This window comes from Myotis brandtii, unplaced genomic scaffold, assembly GCF_000412655.1.
Source record: "Myotis brandtii unplaced genomic scaffold, ASM41265v1 scaffold871, whole genome shotgun sequence".
NCBI classification, from domain to species: domain Eukaryota; kingdom Metazoa; phylum Chordata; class Mammalia; order Chiroptera; family Vespertilionidae; genus Myotis; species Myotis brandtii.
Window position 1 is genome coordinate 523,643 of NW_005371555.1, and position 21,918 is coordinate 545,560.

The 21,918-nt window shown below is 46.9% G+C and overlaps 1 protein-coding gene across 2 annotated transcripts in view; it reads left to right on the forward strand.

Moving 5' to 3' along the window:
* Positions 1–14,028, forward strand: part of MOB3B (MOB kinase activator 3B) — a 214,429-nt gene extending 200,401 nt beyond the window's left edge. For both annotated transcript variants that reach the window (XM_005884896.2, XM_005884897.2), the window contains exon 4: positions 10,362–14,028. In XM_005884896.2, the coding sequence (XP_005884958.1) occupies positions 10,362–10,391 (30 nt within the window). In that variant the 3' untranslated portion in view covers positions 10,392–14,028. The remainder of the gene's footprint in view (positions 1–10,361) is intronic.
* The last annotated feature ends 7,890 nt before the right edge of the window (positions 14,029–21,918 follow it).

The following is a 21,918-nucleotide window of genomic DNA, read 5'->3' on the forward strand; positions in this document are numbered from 1 at the left end:
CCTAACCTTTGACCGGGGTGCTTAACCTCAGGTGTTTCATCTGTAAAATGAGGACTACGCCCCTCAGGACATAGGCAGCGGGGAGGACTGGATGAGATATGGATGTACAGCGGTGAGCACAGTGCCTGGCACATGGGGAAAGTGCAAGAGTGGTGGGTGGGAGCATAGCACACTATTGTTGATTACTTAAGGCTTTACACCACTGCCCCATCTTCCTTATTCCGTTTGTGTGACCTGACACTCATTCATTCATTCATTCATTCATTCACCAACTTATTTATATGTATAAAGCCTTGCTCCAAAATTCATTCAAAGTGGCTGGTGTCAGTCTCCTACCAGAATTCGTTCTCCCAATTCCCATTGAGCAGATGCAACTACGTTAAGAAAAATAGTTCTAAAAACCATGTGTAGGCCCTGCCCCTGACCCCTGCTCTGGGCACCTGCCCTGGGCTGGAGCCGCATCCTCCTTGCTTCAAAGGCTCTGAGGATAGGAACAAAGTGCTCTGAGCCCTGGGGGCAAGCAGGACACAATCTCCGAGGCGGACTCAGGGACCTGTGACCTTCTGCACGGCCAGGAACCACTTGGAAAGGTATGGTCCAGTGGAGGAGGGGAGCTGGGCTCGCGCCCCTGAAGAAGGCACTGAGTGGCCCTGCTACAGGCCAAGGCAGAGCCGTCCTCTCTGGGCCTTCACTGTGGGTGGAGTGAGGGCTCCTGAGAAAGTCATGCCCCAGTGCCCAGCCCCTGCAACTGCTTGCCTAACCAGGGGAGCGGTGGGGTGGGGGCCCTTTCCCGGGGAATTGTCAAGGCATTTGGGAAGGACCAGTGTTACCTTCTCTGGCACATGCAGCTGTTTGGATTCTAGGAAGCGAGAGGAGAAACGATGCATGGAGGGAGCGCTTACCGCAGGTGGACAGCTGTGGTCCTGACACCCAGGCCCCCCTGTGCCCAAGGGCAGGTGGGATGTTTAGTATTTGCTTGTTTTTCTTTCAATTTTTCGCTCTTCTTCCAGGGATTTCCCTGCAGCAAGCAGCCTGCTGTTTTTCCGGGGCTGCCTCTTAAAGGGGGACCCTGACCCTCAGAGCAGAACCACCCCCCTGTCTGAGGGACAGCTAGCTGTCTGACAGGCCCTGGGGCCGAGACTTTTCCTTTCTCTGAATCACTGTCTCGCTCTCTGCAGCGTGTAACCTCAGAGATGCGTCAGCAGGGCATGGATGGATGGACAGGCGTGTTCCGGGCCGGGGAAGGGAATGGGACTCTCCCTGCGGAACAAACAGCGCAGATACAGAAGCAAACAAGCAAGGCGTGTGCGAGGCTGGAGGGAGGGAGGCGGTCCTGAGATGCTTGCAGCCCCTGGAACTTGCTGGGACTTTATCTGCTGGGAGGTGGAGATGAGTAGGAACAAGTTTTATGCCTCTGGCTTTCAGCAGCTCCTTCCCAGCTGCTGGGTTGATACCAGCAGGGATTAGAGAGGGTAGACCTTTCACCTTGGAGTCAGTAGGCAGCCTGGTGTCACAGGACATTCTGAGTCCTTCAGATGAAGGATTTGGAGACAACAGCTGATTTTGATTCTTATCAAATACCTTAAGACAATGTCACCTCCGCTTCCACATCTATAGCTCCTAAAACCACACCTGCCCATTCCTGGAATTCTTTTTTTTTTTTTTTGACAATAATTTTTTTTAATCTGAAAGCAAAAGCAAAATAAACAAGTAGGACTACATCAAACTAAGAAGTTTCTGCACAGCAAAGAAAACCATCGACAACATGAAAGGCAACCTCCTGAATGGGGAAAACATCTGCAAAGCATATATCTGATAAGAGGCTAATATCCAAAATATATAGAGAATTCATATAACTCCATTGCAAAAGTAAACAACAACTGATTTTAAAATGGGTAGAGCATCTGAATAGACATTCTCCCAAAGAAGACATACAGATGGCCAACAGGTACATGAGAAGATCCTCAACGTCTCCAACCATCAGAGAAATTCAAATCAAAATCACCATAAGCCCTACCTGGTTTGGCTCGGTGGATAGAGCATCAGCCTATGGACTGAAGGGTCCCACCAGGTCAAGGGCATATGCCCGAGTTTCGGGTTTGATCTATTCCTGGAATTCTTGACACCAGGATGGTCATGCTGCTCATAGTGTCCTGATGCTCAAAGAAACCTCACTGAACCTTGCCCGTGTCTACACTCAGGAATTACCATGTGGTTTAACTATTGCGTCATCCCTTGCCAATGTCAACTTGCATTTTTTTCTGCTTCTCATTGTGGGGGAGGAAGAAACTCAAGGTTCTTTTGGCTGGTCTAATGATCAAATAGTCATGAGACAGATTAGCAAGAGGAAAAGGCCAAATTTAATTACATATATGTGTTAGGGAACCCCCCACACATGAATTAGAGACCCCACATGCATGAGAGGTTCAAAAACAGAAAGGGAACGTGGGTGCATAAGAAATCCTGAGCTAGGGATGAGGTACGGTGCCTGGAGGGCTTCAGAAGGTCATTGCAGGATGCTAAGAAGAGAGCTGTTTAGTAATTAGAAGTTTGTCCTGCCCTATAGATAGATAGGTCAGAAGAGGTTGTCGCTGATAATCTCTTTATATTGGACAAGGCCCCTAATTCAAGCTCTTCTAGGAAGCTAAGGGAGGGGCAGAAGGTCCTCGTGAGCCTGAAGCTAAAGTGGCCTTTAGCTCACAACAAGCCACATACCACTGAGGCATATCTTGGAGTGATTCATACTGACCTGACAGTTTCAAAGGGACTTGCTTTTGCTACCAGTGAGTTAGATCTCGGTAAGGAAATAGCCCAATACCTGCTTGACTCCCACTGTGGAATATGGCCTCAGGGAGACGGGTGTGGGCAGGGGCTGAGGACCCTGGAGGAGCGAGGGGATTGGCTGGTTCTGATGAAATCTTGGCAATGACGTCACCAACACAGTTGTTTGGATGGAGGAGGGAAGGGGGGAAGACTCCTGAGAGAAATGGAATTTCTCATGTCAACATGTTCGATCCACACAATGTTAGGGAAGGGAAAACGTAGCCAATAACAAAAGAAACAAATGGAGAATGCAGATACAAATTGGTGGTTTTAAAGCCTGTTAAGAAATGGAATTTATAGGATGGAAGGTACACAGGAACCATCTTTCTGACCTGGGCATCTCCCCCCCTTCCCCCCCCCCATCACCCCCCCACACACAGGGGGCCTAACTTTGCTGTCAGGAGTGAAAGTCTTCCCCATAATACGACTTTGGTGTTACCCACATCCCAAACCCAGCCCCAGCAGAAATGTCCCAGTGGTTCTTGCAGCATTTAAAAGGGACCTTCCCAAGTCTCTATCAGGGCGGAGACTGGTGGCTGATTCCAGGCTAGACATGGCCACGCTCCAGCTGTGGCGGGGGGCTGAGGCTGAGCAGGTGAGCAAGGAAGCACTTTATAGAAAGAGCACCAGCCTGACTGCCTTTTCTGTTGACTCACCGTTTCTCCTTTGTCTTTTCAGCAGCAGTTACCTTAACATATTACCTTTAAAATGTGTTGACAAAGAGCCCTTAGTGGGGGAAGTGTGTGTATGTGTGTGTGCTCATAGCTGAGAGGCAATTCACTTCCCTCTTAGGGCCAAACCTACCATTAGGTTGAGTGCTTCAAACTGCCCAGTTTTAAGCCATTGGTTTTCTCCTGGTGGCTGATGGGAGAGGGTCTCATTTACATAAAAGTCTTTTTCACAGAAGTTCAGCAGGGCTCTCATTCTCCTGAACTGCTAGTCCTAATATGGGTTAAAGCACTAGAAAAGCAAAGGCCTCCCTCACTCTTTTCCTTTTATTCCAGCCCCCCGCAGAGTAATGGAAACAGTATGTTTTTTGTTTATTTTTGTTCTCTGGTCAACCAAATGCGGGTGCTAATCCTTATTCTTTCACTTGCTAGCTGTGTGAAGTTGGGCAAGTTCCTTCCATTCTATGAGCCTCCGTGTCCTCCTCTGCAAATTAGAAAAAGCAAAGTGTAGTTCGTAGCGTCCTGAGAAAGAAGTACACAAAATAAATGCAAGTGCCTCAGAGCAGGTGCCCCATGAGGACAGAGTAGGTCCTCAGTGCAGATTTCCCTCCACCTCTCATCTCACTGGGTCTATAGACCTAATGATTTTGTTCTCCGTTGGATTTAGTCTCATTAACAAATGTTCTTAAGTCCCTGTATGTGTCAGAGCTTTTGCACCCGAATCCAAACAGAAACAAGATGTGGTTCATCTCCCCCAGAGCAATCGCGTGCTGGAACCGGGAAGTGATCAAGGATCGCAGGGAAACCAGAAGAGGAAGGCCTGCCACTTCATGGGGATGCGGCGGGGAGGTGGGGAGGTAAGAGAGGTTGTCCAGGAGGCAGCACCGAGCAAGAGCCTTGAAGGATGTAGAGTTGGGAGAGAGGGGTTGTGGGAAGCCAGGAGCAAACGCAAGCATATACACGGGGATTGCTGACAGCGGTTCTCAACCTGTGGGTCGCGAGCACCGGAAAACACATATAGCATATCAGATATTTACATGACGATTCATAACAGTAGCGACATTACAGTTGTGAAGTAGCAACAAAAATAATTTTATGGTTGGGGGTCACCACAACATGAGGAACTGTATTAAAAGGTCGCGGCATTAGGAAGGTTGAGAACCACTGGAGCAGGAGAGGAGAGTTGGGGAGAGTTGGGATCTGAGGCTGGGTAGCTGAGAAGAGGCCAGATCAAGAAGAGCATTGTATGCTAAGGGTGGGACTCGGTTTGAAGACTGTGGACAGCCACTGAAGGAGTGTAGGTTGAGGAGAGCCTGGCGGGAGAAGGATTTTACCTGGCGCTCACTGAGCCAGCTCTATAAAAGACTTGTTCACACTCTTGCTTTTCTCAAATCAACCTGAAGGGTAGAGTGTTTCTGCCATTATGTAGTTGTGCCGCCTCAGGCAGGTCACTGGCTCTCTAGGTCTGAGTTTTCACGCCTCTGAAATGAAGAGGTTGGACTAGATAATATCTGTGTTCTCCCAGCGTTAGCAGAGTCTACGATTCCGTACTTTTGTCATTGTTTTTGGAGTTTATTTTATAATTCCTAATGCTAACTTGCTAAAATTGCTTGCTAGCACAATAACAGACACCCAGTAGACATCAATTATTTGTCTCTGTTTCATGTAAAAACTAGGTTACTGAAACGTGATGTAGTGCAGCGATTTTCAACCCGTGTGCCGCAAGAACTTTCTAAACACGCAATCCCCGACTCCTCAGTCAGGGCACTGGCCTCTGCTCCCTTAGATGGTCAAATAAAAAAATGACAACAGGCAGCCCAGCAGTAGCCGTCCTGTGGGAATGAATCAAAATTATACTAATTACAGTACATATGGTTTGATCCAGTTATGTTGCGCTCATATTTTGCTTGTACTTTTTCCCAAAATAATTGGATCAAACCATATATACTGTTATGTGAGGACCAACATATCCCATATCATACTCTCATATACAGCAAGGTTTTAAAGGTCTTCTCATTTTCGGGGGGAAATGGATGCTGCAGCCCACTGCTGGTGGAGAGGGGTGTTACGGGAGCATGCACGCAGTGATGGGGCGCCCAGAAAGGGGGCCCAGGAAGCCTCCTGGGAGCTGACAGTTGAATCTTGAAGGGTGTCAAGTTTGCCAGGTTGGGAGAGCAGAAAGCTTCTCCCAGAACAAACAGCCTATGAGAAACTACTGAAAACCTTGATAGGCCATGGCCTGTTGGAGACCAGGGAGGACTCCAGGGGGTGTGGGAGTGGGTGGGGGTCCACTCAATAGGAGGTGAAGGGCAGGGGAGGTCCCTGTTATAAACTGCATTGCTTGCCAGGGGGTGGAGTAGGAAATTGCTCCTGTTGATAGTGGGGAACCAGGGACTTGGTGGAATCAATGCTCCCTTACATGAAAGCAAGTGTTACTGAATGAGGAGAACCCAAACCCAGCTTTCCTCTTTCCTTAAGGATAGATTTTTTTTTTTTTTAAATCTAGTGCGTCAGCCCTAGCTGGTTTGTCTTCATGGACAGAGCACTGGCCCTTGGACTGAAGGGTCCCGGGTTCAATTCCAGTCAAGGGCACATAACTGGGTTGCAGGCTCGATCCCTGGCCCTAATGGGGACGCTTGTGGGAGGCAACCAATAGATGTATATCTAACAGATGTTTCTCTCTGTCTCTCCCGCTCCCTTCCACTCTCTCTAAAAATCAATGGGAAAATATCCTTGGGTGAGGATTAACAAAATAAATAAATTTATTTTTTAAAAAAACCTAGTGCTTTAAAAAATCTTCAAATACAGGCCAAATGCAGTCCTTATGAATATTTCTCTGAAAATTCTCATAACTGTGGCAGAAGCCTGGTCAGCACCCTGTGGAGTTCTTCAGCGGCATGCCTCCATACTCCCCAATGCCCAGGGCTCCTGCACTGGCAAAGGCGTCTGCAGAGAGCACCCGGCGGGAGTGGTTTAGGCCGCTCTCCTCCGGAGAAAGGAGTATGCTGGTCCTGCCAGGGCCTGCGGGAGGGCTTTGATGAGGAGGAAAACTATGGAACCCTATCCTGGCCAGTTTGGGGTGTGGGGTTTCCCCCACAGAATCAATTGTTTCTTAACCAGCTCCTTGTGCGCCACCCCGTGGGGAGGTGCTAGAATACAGCTTTGAAGGCTTTTGAAGGGTGCATCCAACTGAGCCTGCCTTCCTCGAGTTTCTGATCTGCTGTTGCAAGGGCTCTGTCTCTCTGAGGATGTCAGGGGACATCCCAGGGGGCAGCTTCTCTCCTGCATTTGGGGCTGCAGGGTGTGTGAGGAGGCACCGGTCCTGGCTTTTCACAGACTAGCTCAAGGGCTTCGGATAAGCGCCCTGTGCGCTCTCAGACGGTTCCCTCTTCCGCTTTGTTGTTGTTGTTTGTTTCCCTACTTCTAGTGCCTGCAGTCTATAGTGACGAAAGTGTTTGAGTATTTATGGCACCTGTAATTCAAAGAGGCATGAGTCTGGGTGATGAAAATACATCTCTGGCATTTTGAAAATTCAGGAATGACTGCGACCATCTGTGAATACTATATATATAAGTCAGTATTAAATCAATATCATCTGAATGCATATTCATAGGAACGTCTGGCCTTTGCAGTCAGCCCTGAGTTCGAATCCCACCCCTGCCACTTCCTGTGTGGCTTTGATAAGTTGCTCTCAGTCTCTGAGCCTGTTTGCGCCTCAGTCCAATGGGGTGGCAGTCTCACTTCACAGGGTTAGGGGAAGGGTTACATGATGGAATATGGGCACCGCAGGGTAGAGGTGGGGCTGTCTCAGAAGTTAGAGAAGGCACCCTAAAAAGGGGCATTTCAGCCAAGACCCAAAGGCACAGAGAGGTCACGCAAGGGTGGTGAGTGCAGAGTGGGATCTAAATGTAGGTGAAAGAGGTGGCCAGTTCAATTCCTGGTCAGGGCACATGCCTGGGTTGCGGGCTCAATCCCCAGTGTGGGCGTGCAGGAGGCAGCCAATTAATGTTTCTCATTGATGTTTCTATCTCACCCTCTCCCTCTCTCTCTAAAAACCAATAAGAACATATTTTTAAAAATTGTAAATGTGGGTGAATTCAGTTCTACCATACCTCACGGCCTCCCTTCCTCTAAATATTTGCATGTATGTCATTGAATTTTTTTTTTTATTGTTTAAGTCCTCACCTGAGGATATGCCCCATTGATTTTAGCAAGAAAAGAAGAGAAAGGGAGAGGGAGAGGGAGAAACATCAATTGGTTGCCTCCTGCACACACCCCAACCCAGGGATCAAACCTGAAATCTGGGTATGTACCCTGACCTGGAATTAAACCCACAACCTTTCAGTGTACGGGACAATGCTCCAACCAACTGAGCCACACTGGCCAGGGAATCTATACTAATAAAAGGGTAATATGCTAATTAGACCAGGAGACCTTCCAGACAAAGCCATGGTGGTGGGGCTGAGGCAGAGGCGGTTAGGGGTGATCAGGCTGGCAGGGGAGGGCAGTTGGGGGTGAATAGGTCGACACGGGGGAAAGCTGGGGGCAAGCAGGCCAGCGGGGGGGGGGGCGCGCAGTTGAGGGCGAGCAGGCCAGCAGGGGAGGCAGTTGGGGTGGGGAGCAGGCTGGCGGGAGGGGCAGTTGGGGGCAATCAGGCCAGCATGGGCGGGCAGTTAGGGGTGATCAGGCCAGAAGGGGGGGGGGCAGTTGGGGTTGATCAGGCTGGCATGCAGAGTGGTTAGGGGCAATCAGACAGGCAGGCAGGTAAGCAGTTAGGACCCAGCGGTCCTGGATTGCAAGAGGGATGTCCGACTGCCCCACAGGGATTGGGCCTAAACTGGCAGTCGGACATCCCCTGAGGGGTCCCAGATTGAAGAGGGTGCAGGCCGGGCTGAGGGACGCCCCCCCCCACCCCCATGCATGAATTTTGTGCACCGGGCCACTAGTGTTATTATATTTTAGCTTGTGATCTATAGCTCTTTCTCCCAGATAGACTATAGCTCCTTGCAAACAGCAACCTCATCTCCCAGGCACCTGCTACATAGTACAAGTAATAGGCCTAAATAGATGCTCATTTAATTTTTCAGTTTATGTATCTGTATGTACTTGCATGCATTTAATAATCTTCTAGGGGTGCTAAATTCTTCTATGTACTAGTATGTTCTGTTATTTCCTTAACCAACACATTGTTATGTTTTCCAAGAATCTCTGAGCACCTGGACACACCCATGCTCAAGCTCCTTTTACTCCTATTTTCTAGGCTGGGGTGATCCAGGGCCAGTGTGCAAGGGGTGCAGCATCTGGCATCAGTTCTGCAGCAGGTGGGACTTGGATGCAGCTCATTCATCTACTAGAAATGACATTGAACGTGTCCTGCCAAATGCTGCACAGGGCAGGGCTCATTGCAGCCTGCCTTCCAGGCCCTGGATGAGGAAAGAGGAGCCGCTGCCCTGTGCCAGGCACTGTGCAAAGTGAGGGACACATGGTGGAAGCACATGTGTGATCAAATGGGAGTTTCTTTTTCCTGACACTTAGTCGCTCACAGTGGCGAAGGCCCATAGTCCGTGCACACACACAGAGTATGGACCAGCTCGTTGCATGCAGGACTCCATCCAGGTGGGCACAAGCGGAGGGAGTGGCTAGCTTCACAGGGGGGTGTGAGGGAGTGTAGGAAGGTGTGCCAGGCAGTGAATTTCTCTTGCTGATTGGGAAAAATTATGGCGAGTAGCCAAGGAAAGAGGGCAGGATGTGGTAGGAGCAGGCACAGACGAGAGGCTCAGCCTGTGCAGAGGCCCAGAGAATGAGAACGGGTGGCACCTTTAGCCCCTGAACATGCCCACGAGAGCCACTCAGGTGGTAGGTGGGTAAGAGGCAAGGTGGTTGGTTGCATGTCAGACCCATTAGTATAGTCTGCATTTCCAGTAAGAAATGTCTTCCCTCCTGCTTTTCTTGACTTATACCCACTTAGACTGTGCTTCATCTTTTCAATCTTTGATGGAAACTTAGGTAAAGAGATATTATTCTCCAAGAAACACAGCAGCATAAATCCAACAATCCTATCCATCTGTACATGGTACTTGGTTCCTGATGGTGAGACCAGTGGGAGTGGTGGGGCCTGGAAAGCATGTCCTGCCTCTGAAGGGGCAGCTCGTGCCAAGCCAGCTCATCCAGGTTCGGTGAGCCTGAGAGGGGGCGGGGAAGGATGGAGAAAAGACAGACAAGAGAATGAAAGCTGGGTCAGGGTGGGACGCTGTCCTCTCCGATGGAGAGCTAGCGACAGTGCCACGGACTACAAGCTGTGTCTTTATTTTATAGCCAGATTCCACGAGGCAAAGTAAGGGTGTGTTTACAACGTTCTCGTGAGTTTCGAATCTACTCAATTACATGCACCTGAACTCTATCAAGCCCACATCACTCAGGCACGTGGGGCCACGTGTGCGGACCCTAGGTTCAAGCTTGCAGCTATAGCTGTTGGCTATAATTGTGCTGGGAGGGCTTTGCCCTCCAGGCTGGGACTTGCACGTGGCAATGAGAGGACTGTGCCCTCTCATTAGTCCGAAGCTTGACCCTGTCCAAACACTGTAGCCGCTCTCCACAGCGGCTGGAGTTAAAGGGTCTTGCAATATTTCAGAAAAAGCAAGCAACCTGGATTTTCAGCCAGTTAGCTGTGTTTTTAAAGATGCTTTGATTAAAACAAAAAAACAAACAAACAAAAACGAAACAGAAGCCATCTGCAAGCCAAGCCTTATTCATGGCCATGCTTGCAGCATCTTGCTCAAAGTCTCCAGAGCTCACAGGGGTATGTCAGACCCTTCCACAAGCCACCGCAATGCCTTCAGTTCCCTAACCGCCCTTCTCCCTGCTTTCCAGAAGGAGATGACCAGCCGGATGTGTCACTAGCGCCCCACCCTACCCTGCGGAAGAGAGGGCAGCTGCTCGCTCCTGGTCCTGGAGGCCCAGGTGGGCGGGAGGAGACCTGGCTGAGATGGCGCTCAGACTTCCAGGAGCCTGCGAGGGGGACATCTGGGTGACTCCCGAGAGACACGCCCCTCACTTCTGCGTCTTAACCCTGAGTGCTGCTAGCCTCGCCCTGTGGAGTGGCAGCCCGCAGCGCGATAGAAGGACCCCCACCCCCCTGTCCGCAGAAAGCCCTGCCTGGGCCCGCGCTGGGCCGGATTCAGGTTGTGAGACTGAGACACTGTGTGCTTTCCCTCCTCTGTCTTGTCCGCCGGCCGACTTTTCCGTCCGTGTGTTCTAAGTCCCGAGTGCACTTGGATCTCTGGATGTCCTGCGAGTCTGTCTAAACAAGCCTTCCTCCCGTTCAGTCCCTGCAAACTCCCGCCCTGCTCCTGTGGCCTGACTGTGCGCAGGGCTGTGGAGCTGGAGACGAGGCCCTGGCAGCATCCACACCGTTTCCCTAACAGGCATCCTATCAGGGACACTCTGCGGGGGGCCGTCTCTGCCCCCGGCGGGGTCTGCACACTTACCTACAGGGAAGAGCCTGGTTTCTAGTCACCAGTTCACCCTGAACCGAATGTGTTTTTATAACCACGCCATTCTTTCCACTTAAGATGTTTGGTCCTGTTTCCCAGAAGAGAGGAATGGGAGGGAGTTATAAATGACCAGGGATGGTCAGCAGAAGCCCTGAGCCAGATTAGTGCCGTGTTTGTTCTTCATTGGGGAGGGGGGGTGGAGGGGGTCGTGGCTGTCGCTGCGTAATACCAAATTTCAGCTAAAAAAACAAAAGTACAATTGGCTGTTGGTGCATGGAGCTCAGACTCCCGGGCACGGCCTTAACCTTCCCGGCTGGCCCTCTGAGCTTCTGAACCCAGCCAATGGCCGCTTCCTCTTCCTCCACCCTCTCCTCGCCTCTGCTGTATTACATGATGGCCTGAAATTAACTTCTGCCCCAATGATTGTGCCACAGTTGCCAAGGTAACCGTGGAGCTGCAGCGCATTTCCTTCTTCCATCCTCCCCAAGTTTTCCATTCCAGTAGACAGGATGCCCACTCTGGGCTACTTCCTGCCTGTTGAAACCCAGGTGAGTGTCACCTCTCTGATTCATTCACCACGCGGTGGAGGCCCCGGAAGCCTGTGACTAGGTGGTAACTATACTTCCAGTGAGCATTTGAATATGGCAAAATAGCCGTTGGTGGAGGGAAGTAGAAACGAATGTATTAGTGCATTGTAATGTAGTACCGATTAAAGAATAACTAAGCAACTCTGATTTCTGTTTCATTATACATAACATATTAAAGCCATTTGTGGCGGCCACAAGAGCCTAAGAGCATGAACTCGTTCTTCGTCCAGACTAAGAAAGGGCTGACTGTCTGGGCTCGGTGGCATTCTGCATTGACCCAACCCAACCCTTTGCTTCTCGTCCAAGTTGTCTCATGGAATCCAAATGCTGCTACCTCTCTCCGTGTGGTTATGCTCTGGCCAGCAAAACTCACTGCCCTTTTATGTTTGAGAGGACAAGACAGGCAGAGATGTTTCAGCTTCATTTGGGGCTGAAAGAACACCTGACTGTCCTAGGGACCCAGAGAAACAGGAACAAGAGCCCCTGCAGGACCACGCACAGCAAGTGCCGTGTGACAGAGCAGGACCTGGAGGAGTTCGGAAGCCTGGACCTGGGACAACCACGGGGCTTTGCATTGAAAATGGACTGCGTTCCTGCATCTCCGTCACATAGGATGCTGGACTCTGAAGACATTTGTTATTAATTCTTTTTAAGGTTATTCCTAGTCACTGTTGGTGCATCTGAAATTTCCATTCAATTTAAAAATCCAAATATTTTTTTCAACTCCTTGGAACAGATTCCTCCTGGTTATATCGCTCATTGCACTAATTAACTCCTCTAGGATAAGCGCTGGCACACGGCTCTTATTTTTTAATTACAGAGCATTTTTATTCCCGCAGAACCTTGTTTGGCAAATTCTAAAGAAAATCATTACAGGAGGGCTTTTGTTTTGTTGTTTTTTTTAATCTTTTTGGCGCGACCACATCACAAGTACATCCCATTGTACATGGAGGACCTGAGCTCAGGCAGCCCCGCAGGCACCCCTGGCTCTGGGTCCGACACTGACATCTGGCTTCTTCCTCTGAACCTGCTGGCTCTCCATCTCCCACTATGTTTCAGTTGAATTATACATGTAGCCACTCTTCTTTCTTTCTGCGAAATTTCAAAAAGGGAAGATTATAATGAACATCCATAGACCCTTCTTCACAGGCATCAATTGTTAACATTTTTTCAGCTGTTAACATTTCCATATTTTCTTTCTCTCTCTGTAAATATTCATTCTTATTGATGAACCATGTCAAAATACAATGCAGACCTCATAAAACTTTAAAATACTTTGTCAATTGTCCCTACATTAAGAAAGATCCAAAGACTACATAAAATAAGTAAAAACATAATAAATGAGAGCTTTGTCTGCATACCCATGACATATTTGAAGACCATTACCAATGGCCCTTCAGCCTTTTTTCCCTTAGCCGTCTCTCATTGGCAGAATTCTCTCGGAAGTCTGTTGCTCCGCTAAGAGTTCTGTAGTCCAACGTGAAACCTTCCCAAAGCTCTCCATGTCACTGTGCGTTAGGATGGAACCAAGAGTGAACATGTAAAAAATTATTGCATGTTTTCTACAAACTATATTGTGCCTTTGTTCAATCCTAACTTGATTTTTATACATTGACAAATTTTCTGTTCTGTTAGCCCACACTAAATTATCATCTATATTATATTCAACCATTTTGATGTATCTCCTTGAGTTTTGTTTGTTTTAAACACCTCTTTAATTGGCAGAGTACTGAGGGACTTGGATAGGGTTCTCACCGTTTTGTGGTGATTTACGTCAATCCATCAATCTGGTCACCAGTGGAAGCACAGCACTTCCTGTGACCCCTCGCCTTCCATCACACCCACACCCCGTGAGCATCACACTGTGAGAAAAGAAACACTGTAGGAAAGGCATGGCCCTGTCTCAGAGGAGTGTGTACAAAGGGGTCAGATGTGTCCCTTGGGTAATCCTGTTGTCATTTGTTCTTGGATCATTTTGGTCCTTGATGACGTAGATGATTCTCTCTTAGAATTATCCAAACAAAGTGTGTTTTGGAAAGAATTGATTTTTCCCTGCTTTAAAAAAATATATCAACAATAAAACAAAACAAACAAAAAAAGCACACCTCTTTACAACAGGCTATTTATTTCTGGCCAGTTATTAATTCTGGGTAAGAAGTTTTCAAGGAGTAAATAAGGATTTTTGTAACTTTTAGAGGGAAGAGTCCAGTTCTAGTCTGACAATTAAGCTGTTTTGCTAGCTCTTAGTGTTCTCATTTCAAAGTTTCCAGTATCTTTTCTAATTGCATCAGAAAAATGATTATTTTTAGTTCCATTTGTGATTAAATTAAGGGTTTGACAATAAGAGCCTACACAAATCAATTAGAAAAGCAAGATAAAGTGAAAGAACTTTTATGAAATCAATTCTGTGTGAGCTTGGGAATCCAAATGTCAACAATAAAGGACATGTAACCATCATCTATTCTGTCTTTTTTTCTGTGTGTGCTCAATTTATTTCTTCATCTTGCAGTGGGCCTGCAACAGCAAAAATTGAGAAACTTACTTCCCATAGAAATTAAGCTGATTATTCAATCTATCTAACCTTTCAATTATCCTGAATTCTCAGCTCTGTATCCAAGCAAAGTTCATTGCCACACTGACTAAAATGATAAATGTCACTGAAAAGCCAATGGTAGCATCACACACTATAACAATAATACATTTTATCTGACTTATCTTCTTCATGTGAAGTAGATTTTAGCAGAATACCTTTCTTTAACTGAAACTTCTCATTATTTTAATGCAGCGTTCATCATCTGAGTTTTTATAATAATAAAAAGAAGCAAAAAATCCCAGTACAATAAATTAATACTAAATGAGGAAATTCAATTCAATCTAGCTAAACTTTGATTGATTTTCTAACTGTATTACTGCCCATTCAATTAAGCTGAACATCTGCTCCAGAGGAAATCATATCATACGACTGAGACATGACCTCACATATTATCAAATCAGCAAAGGATAAGAGTCTAAGCATCTTCAAGAAATACACAGAAAGTAGTCGGAAAAGGTAGCAACAGAATCCTCTGTTTTTAACTCAGAAACAATATTCCGGATACCCGTTCCCCATGATTGTGCATATTATGTATCTACAATGATGTGTTTGTACAAACTTCATGCTGACTGACTCCCACAAGAGGAAGCAGCATTTGGAAAATTTCTAAATTGTAACTTGTTTGTTTGTCTAAAGGCTAATGACTTCACGGGCTTGTCTCAGTCAGAAGTATAATCCCACGGAGGCACAACAGGGGCATTTGGCCCCCAGGAGCCTGTGGTTAAGGGGAAGCTGCTGAGGCTTTTTAACATTGGCTGGAAGTGAGGAACCGTCTGCCCACCCCTGCCCTATCTGTGGATGAGAACATAGCCCCTTCTCTGCTCAAAACCCTGCAATGCTACTTTCTATGCTCAGATGAAAGCCTCAGCTCCCCCTTGGTCCCTCCATCCCAGGCCTCCCTCAGCCAGCCTCCTTGCTGGCCTCACACACACTAGGCAGAATCATCTTTATGGCCTTGCATTGGCTGTTCCCCTGACTGGATGCTCTTCCCCCAGATGGCCTTGGACTAACTCCTTCTCTTTGAAGTTTTTGCTTAAATGTTACCTCAGTAAAGTCCCTGATTATTCCATCTGCCCAAAAGGACACACAAGCCCCCTTTCTGTGCTCAAATTTACATTTCCCCTAGCATTTATATTATACCAGAGGCCCAACGCATGAATTTGTGCACCATGGGGTCTCTTGGCCTGGCCTGCAGGATTGGGCCGAAACTGGCTCTCTGACATCCCCTGAGGGGCCCTGGATTGCAAGAGGCTGCAGGACAGGCTGAGGGACCCCACCGGTGCACAATTGGGGCAGGGGAGGGACACAGGAGGTTGGCCAGATAGGGAAGGATCGTGGGAGGGCTTCAGAGTGTGTCTGACCCATCTCCCTCAGTCCCGATCGGCCAGACCCCAGCAGCAAGCTAACCTACTGGTTGGAGCACCTACCCCCGGTGGTCAGTGCACGTCATAGCGACTGGTCAGCTGGTCTACTGTCTGCCCCCTGGTGGTCAGTGCACATCATAGAGAGCAGTTGAGCGGCCTTAGCATATCATTAGCATATTATGCTTTGGTTGAATGGATGACTGGGCGACTGGACACTTGGCATATTAGGCTTTTATTATATAGGATAATTTATTTACTAGGCTTTTGTTTATTTTCTCTTTCCATTAAAAATATTAACTCCATGACACTGGGGATCTCTGTCTATTTGTTGATGTATCCCAAGCATCCAGAAGAGAGTGTCTGGCACACAGTAGATGCTCAGTGAACCCTTGATGAATGAATGAATGAATAGCAAATAGGTACCTAATTAAGGTCTGCTATCAGAGAGATTAATTAAAAGCAATATATAATAATGATAATGTACATTTTATGATGCACCCAAAGCATACATTTATTGAGTGCATACTACACATTAAATATACTCTAAGCATTTTACATGGATAATCTCATCAAATGCTCATGACAATCCCACAAAGCTGGTTGTCTATGTTTATTCTGATTTCATGGTCATTGTTACAAAGTGATGGAGCTGGATTTAACCCCACACGTGTGGGCTCAGGACCCCACACTCTTAACCGCTGGAATCACCTTCACCCACCAGGCACTGGGCTTTCCCACCATTCCCCTTCCTGTGGACACAGGCTCCAGGTAGTGTAGCAATCAGCTTCCCATTTATTTTCTGGATATTTGTTAAAGTGCTTGCATTGGTGCTTCTATGATCTGCACATCTGAGATCATAAAGTTATTTCTATTCGCAAGATGTGCACTCACAGTTATAAAGTGGACCCAAAGATTAGGGGGGACAGCAGATCTAACAGCGGACACCAAGCTCAGCATGACTAGTGTTGAGTGCTGCTGAGTGATGTGAGGGTAATTCCAGAGATGAAGGTGGGGTTCCTGAGTGGGAAGGAACCAGGGAGACAATCGGAAAGTCCTGGAGGATTCACCAGCAAGCAATTACACTGCTGTGAAAAAGAAGGAATTCTTACCATTTGCAACAGCACGGATGGAACTAGGGAGCATTATGCTAAGTGAAATAAGCCAGTCAGAGAAATATAAATATCACATGTTCTCACTCATTTGTGGACTATAATGAACAACATAAACTGATGAACAAAAATAGAACCAGAGACATAGAAGCATCGAACAGTCTGTACAACCTAAGAGGGAAGGTGGGGGGTGAGGGGGTAAGAGATCAACCAAAGGACTTGTATGCATGCATGCGAGCATAACCAATGGACACAGACAGTAGGGGGGGTCAGGGCTTGTGCTTGGCGGAGGGTGTGGTGGGGGAGAGATCAATGGGGGGAAAAAGGAGAGTCATGTAATACTTTAAACAATAAAGAATTTTTTTAAAAAGAGTACACAAGGAATTTTTAGGTCTTGTTCTTTGCTGCAAAGTGAGAAAAAAAGCATGCATTGTATTCATCCTTATAGGAAGACAAGCAGATTAGTAAGCATTAATAAACAGAAACACCCAAAGCAGAACATCTTAGCTTTGACAATAAGAGGTTTGCAGAACTATCGCAGTTAATTTTTTGCTAATTTTCTTTCTCTGCTCAAGAAATTAACTGGCATTAATTCTTAAACCATAATATAAAATACATGCCAGTACATGAACAATTAGAAATATGCAGCTGAGAGGTCAGGGCCATGTGCAGCTGTGAAATTTATTTCTTTTAATATATTTTTATTGATTTCAGAGAGGGAGAGAGAGATGGAAACATCAGTGATGAGAGAATCATTGATTGGCTGCCTCCTGCACACCCCACACTGGGGATGGAGCCTACAACCCAGGCACATACCCCATCCGGGAATTGAACCGTGACCTCCTGGTTCACAGGTTAACGCTCAGTCACTGTGCCACCAGCCCGGCTGTGAAATTTATTAATGCAGCTATTCCCTAAACTAAGTTTAGAAATGAGCAGGAATCTCATTTCTTTTTAAAAGCAGCATCTGCTCCACCCACCTGGCTTGTGCAGCCTCCGCTCAAGGCACCAGGAGTCATGCAGAGGGTAAATGCTCTCTGGTTCCTGGTTCCATCAGGAGACCTTGAATAGGTCAGGATGTAAGGCCGGTCTATGATTTAAGGTGGATGAAGTACTAGTAAATATGCCGTGATGAAGTGAATGACTTTGACCTTCCTGTTCCTAGGGCCCCATCGATATTGTCCATGAAACAACTGAACTACAGATCATAGAAGGAGGCAGCATTTGTTAGAAGGGGAGTAGGTAGGAGTGTTGTTGGGTTTTGTCTTAATAGTAAACCATTAGATGCAGCAACTACTGACCCATGGAAGTTAAAGAAAATTCATTCAAAACGGAAGCCCCATTTCACACTCCCAGGAACAATTTTTAGCACATTTCCGCCCTGGCATGAGCTTCCTGCGGTTGTTCAGATACCATGAGGCATAGCTCTGATACTAAGCACTGGCCGGGCATTATCTGGACACTGAATTCAGCAAAACTCTGTGAGCTTGTGGGTTTTAAGTAAAAGAAATAAAAAACTGTAAGTCCAGAAAGTTCCTAAGAGCCGCAAACTGGTTATTGCCATGTTGACAGTTTTCCTTCAGAAGAAAGCTTGTGCTGCCCTTGGGCTCACGCTATTTCCTTGGAATTTGCATTCTCTCTCCTAAGTGACTGGGGAAAGTTCTGCGTGACTTGGACAGAGAAATGGGGGAGAAGGGTCCCCCGGCTCTCACCGGTGCCCAGAGGAAGGGAAGTTGGAAGTTGAATGACCGCACCTGCAGCTCCAGATTCCCGAGTGGCTGTCCTGGGAAGGAGGTGCCAGGCGCTGCGGGGATGTTAGGATGGCACCAGGGGGAAGAATTGCTGGGAACTTGTTTACCGAGAATTTGCTTTATGCCAAGCACCGTGCTTGCTTGGTACCTGAGGTAGACTCTCCCATCCCTTCTCACGGCTGTTCCTGGAGGTAAGCATGGTGACGGCGACCGTCCTGCAATCTGCTGCACATGTGGAGGCTGAGGGCGTGGCAAGCGGGGCACAGTGTGAGCTCAGTGGGGAAGTCCCTGCTCTGGCTTCGTGCTGGGCCTCCTGCCAGGCGTTTTACTCGGGTGATCGGATGAATCTTCACCACAATCTTCTGAAGTCAATAGCATTGTCATTCTTTCCATTTCACACTGAGGTTCAGGCACAAGAATCTGATTCAAGACCTTGCAGCTGGCTGGCGGTGGGGCTGGGATTTGAACCCACATCTCTGTCTCCAGAGCCCCTGCTCTTAATTACTATGTCATGTCCCCTTCCACACACAGACTTTATTTACTGAAAAATGATCCCTCCTGCACCTGCTACCCTGTTCACCTGCTACCCTGGTAACAAAGCTACTTTCACCAGGAGGATCACACAATTAGTTTCCCCTGAAAAGCGAAAAGCCCAAAGGAACCTTGGGAAGCAAGGATGAGGAAGTCTCAGGCGATGGAATGAACGCGCCCTTCGCGCGAGAGAGGGTGAGGCTGATGAACGCGCTGAAAACTAAGATGGTCAAAGTGACGGGGAGGAAACGTGTGGGCTCACTGCCCCTGGGTAGATGTTGTCGCCAGGCCACCACCCGGGAAGACAGACTGAGCGGCAGCCGGCTCGCCAGCCTGGGAGCGCAGCCACAGGGACGGGAGAGCTCACGCGCCTTTGATTCGGAGGGATTCGCACCTTCCAGTTGCCCAATAGAACAGTGGCGTTCCCACCCAGACTTAGTCTTCCAGGCAGGACTAGTGCAGTGGCCCCCCGTCCCCATCCATGGGCTATATCTTCCAAGACCCCCAGTGGATGCCTGAACCACGGATAATCTAAAGTAAACTATGATTTTCCTATACATAATACCTATAACAAAGTTTAATTTATAAGTTGGGCACAATAAGAGATGAATAATAACTAATAATAAAATAGAACAATGATAACAATATTCTGCAATATAAAGTATTTGGATGGCTTTGGAGCCATTACTAACTAAAATAAGTTACTTCAACAGGAGCATCACAATATGGTGACAGTCAGTCTGATGACTGAGATGGCTCCTAAGTGACTAACGGGCAGGTAGCGTATGCAGCGTGGATATGCTGGACAAAGGGACGATTTCTGTCCCACGCAGACGGTGCGAGATTTCATCACGCTGCTCAGAATGGAGTGCGATTTAAAACATATGAATTGTTTATTCTGGAATTCTCCATTTAATATTTTTGGAGCACACAGTTGACCACGGGGAATTGAAACTGTAGAAAGCAAAACCGTGGACAAGGGAAACTACTCCACCTCCTGGTATTGACCCTTTCATACCGGTGAGGGGATATAGCAGCTTACAAGTGGCCAGATGCCCATTCTGAGCTGCCGGAATGAAACCAGGATAAGGAAAGGCTTAGCTAGGCCTTCCTGGGTGTAGCTAGCACACCTATTTAGAGGCCTCTAAGTTTCATTAAAAGACTGGTGTCCCTGGCTTTTCAGAAGATGCGAACATGATCATCACTCCAAGTTGAATGAGAAGATATAAGGTAGGGGAGAAAGGAACTAGAACAAGATTTGCGGCAGGGTGACCACTGAGAAGAAAGGAAGAGAAAATTGTGTTCAGAAGTTCTGAATGTTTCTGGGTCCACTAAATCTCAAAGTAAATACATTGTTACTTCCCCCTCATCTTCCTGATAATCACCATCCCAAAGCCTTTGGTAGGGTCCAACCCAGGAGGCATATGTGTGAGGGTAGGGTAAAGGGAGCCACCGTGGCCCAGAGTGCGGTGAGAAGGACATCTGAGTGGGAGAAGAGATGCTCGCAGAATATTGAAACCAAATCAATATTTGGAAGATAGAAATATAAGGTCAGGAAGAAATATATGTCAAAACCCGTGGGTTCCAATGGTTACTTTTAATTTCAGCATCTGGGAGTTTAACATTTCACAGCTGGAACAGAGACGTGTGGTGCTGAGGCCCAAGAGAATGGGTTTAGATTGCTAAGTTAGATTAGAAGAGAGGAGTGTTGGCAGTGGGATGTCAAACTGAGAGACCAAGCAGTTGGATGCGTTGTCTGTGTTGTGGCCTGTAAGTTCTCGGAGGTGTTCTTGGAAATGGAGATCGGTATAAGAGTCTTCAATGAATTGGGACAGGTTTAGAGAAGGACAAAAGATGATAGTGGTGGGTGGGTGATGGAGAATGGGATGGCTAAGGGGCATAAATCTTGAAGGACAGATAGTATTGGAGAGCAGGAAAGTCAAAACCCTGAAGCAGCAAGAATGCCAATCCCACCTCAACGCACCGATACACACTGGGGTACGTGGGATGTGGGAGAATCTAGAGGCTGCAGTGAATGGCCAGATCTCAGCCCAAACCTGTACACACACTGGATCTAGATGCTGCATTTATACTTTAACATTATAATATAAGCATTCTCATAAACTTAATCTTAATATCTGTTTAACATTTAATTTAGTGAACATTCATGACATTTTTGGTCAATTACCCTTATCGTTTGTATTGGGTTGTTTCAAATTTTTCTCATTATAAACAATGAAGAAATGAGCATAATTTTGACTAATTGTTTTTCTTTTAGCAATCATGATTATTTCATTTAGATAGTTTCCCAGAAGTGGAATTTCTACCTTAAACCCTGGGAACAATTTTTAGGCTCTTGACAATTATTTTTCTATACTCATCTGCCCCAGCCCTGGAACTAGCCATTTCTCCAAGAATTCCTGGTTCCTTTAGTGGAGAATAATATTCACACGCCAAGACCTGGGGACTAGATGTGTTCATGGAATTGGAATAGCACTATTGTCATATCCTCCATTGGACAGAGATAGGGAATTATTGTATGCATGAGTGTATATGTGTATGTAATATATGCATTCATATGCATACACATTTACATCTATATTTATTTCTATATCTACCTATATATATCAGAAATCATGGGTTCACATAGTTACCTTTCATTTTAGGCCAACATGTGTTTAGATATTTAGAACTCCCTCCTTTGGCAGCGAGAAGTCAGGCTGCCATTATACTAAGAGTTTAAGTCCTCTCCGCTTCCCCTCATCCTCTTCTGCAATTAGACTCCCTTCAAGTTGATTCTCTAATTCATCAGGTATGTAGAAACCACAGGTTGGACTTAATTTGTGAGCCTTCATTGCACCGAAGGAAACTTTTAAGTATTTTTAAATTTATGTGTTTTTTTACTGATGCTTGTGTCATTTTAATTATAAATGTTATCTAATGCTGAGAGGCTATTCAGCACCAATAATTAAAATTGAGAGAAAGTGAGTTGATCCTTT